This window comes from Galeopterus variegatus, unplaced genomic scaffold (assembly GCF_000696425.1).
Source record: "Galeopterus variegatus unplaced genomic scaffold, G_variegatus-3.0.2 Scaffold3835, whole genome shotgun sequence".
Taxonomy (NCBI): Eukaryota; Metazoa; Chordata; class Mammalia; order Dermoptera; family Cynocephalidae; genus Galeopterus; species Galeopterus variegatus.
The window spans coordinates 182,495-184,199 of record NW_007729946.1 but is presented as its reverse complement, the minus strand read 5'-3'; the positions used below and the strand labels follow the sequence as shown (position 1 = coordinate 184,199).

The window sequence follows — 1,705 nt, the reverse complement described above, 5'->3', positions numbered from 1 at the left end:
ACCCAGTCAATGCTACCTCCCTATTCTCCCTCTCCCCAGCCCCTGGCCACCAACATTCTACCTTCTGTCTCTATAAATTTGACTCCTCTAGGTACCCTGTATACCTCACATGCTGTGGAATCATACATTATTCGTCCTTTTGTGGCTGGCTCATTTCAGTCAGCATAATATCCTCAGGGTTCTACCATGTTGCAAGATGTGTCAAAATTCTTTCTTTTCTAAGGATGAATAATAGTCCAATTGTATGCATATGTCACATTTTGCTTATCCATTCATCCTTCATGGACATTGGGGTTGTTTGCACACACTGGCTCTAAGTCTTGCTTTTGATTCATAGTTAGAACTTATTGATGAGAAGCACATGTATTATACAGGCTGTGGCTAAAGTTTTATTTCCTATTTGGATACCTTAAATATTTCTTTTTTTTAAAAGATGACAGGTTAAGGGGATCTTAACCTTTGACTTGGTGTTGTCAGCACCATGCTCTCCCAAGTGAGCTAACNCATTAGGAAGTCTGCATGATTAAGAGCTTTGAATAAAACCATGATGCCCCCTCATCAAACACGAACGTTTGAAGTCATAAACTAATTGCCTTCAGAAGTCATAAACTTATTCCCGTTATTTTCTCGTTAGATAGTCACATCGGGGTGTGAACATGACCTCATTATCCCCTTCTAGAGATGAAGACATTTAGATTCAGAAAAGTCAGCAAGAACTAATAAGTTTCAGAGGGAACAGTTGACACCAGGCTTTCTTATCCTGAGTGCAGCCTTTTTTCATGGCTAGCCTAGTCCTATCATCTTCTAAGTGTCCCTGATGAGTGGCCAATACTGACTCCTCTGGGGATGGAGAGCTCGCCAACTAGCAGGGCATTCTTTTCCATTGGAAAAGTGTCATTGGGCCGAGCCCGTGGCGCACTCGGGAGAGTGTGGCATGGGGAGCGCAGCAGCGCTCCTGCCGCGGGTTCGGATCCCATATAGGTATGACCGGTGCGCTCACAGCACTCACTGGCTGAGTGTGGTGCGGCCAGTCTCAAAAAGGACAAAAAAAAAAAAAAGGAAAAGTGTCATTAATTGGAGTTTCTTCTTTTTTCAAAAGAATAGGATTGGAGGGTTCTATCTGGGGTCTCTTCCTACCAAGTAGCTTGTTGAAGACCTCGTGGTGCTCAGGGAGCACTGATGACACCCGCTGTCTCTTCAGCTTCATCTTGAGCCCACACAGCGTCTCCACGACCCAGACGCTGTTTTCGTCGGGCACTAGCTCCTCCTCTGTCTCCTCCTCGAAAGCCACCGACCATTCCCTGATTCCCTCTTCCTCTTCTGGCCAGGGGACAGAGGCACAGGGCTGGGATCTACCCAAGGGGCTGAAGAAAGAAACCAGGCTCCAGTGTAAAGCTTCTGTCTTTGGAATCCAGCCACTTGTCATCTAACCCCTGCCCCCTGCCAGAAAACACCGCAAGCCTCTGCTCCATCTTCTTCAGGCCTCAAAACTGTTGGCTTTCTCCAAAGCCATCTTTCCATCTTTCTCCCTTGTCGCTAACTTATCTGTCCCCACTCACCTTGCCATGGATCCATCTCCCTGTCCTCAAAACTCTTCCTCCTGTGTCCTCAAAACTCTTCCTCATCCAAGATAATTACTTCCATGGGGATAAAGCAGGGAAACCTCTGCTTGAGGCCCCTCTTCCCTTTTCTCAGTTTTCCTTGC

At 46.5% G+C, this 1,705-nt stretch overlaps 1 protein-coding gene across 1 annotated transcript in view; it reads right to left on the bottom strand.

The window, feature by feature from the left end:
• LOC103601698 (speedy protein E4-like) overlaps nucleotides 1-1,567 on the bottom strand; it is a gene marked incomplete at its 3' end in the record, with an annotated part of 8,086 nt that extends 6,519 nt beyond the window's left edge. Inside the window, 3 exon segments of the mRNA XM_008586124.1 lie at nucleotides 1,066-1,309; nucleotides 1,312-1,402; nucleotides 1,560-1,567. Of these exon segments, the coding sequence (XP_008584346.1) occupies nucleotides 1,066-1,309; nucleotides 1,312-1,402; nucleotides 1,560-1,567 (343 nt within the window).
• Nucleotides 1,568-1,705: the final 138 nt, after the last annotated feature.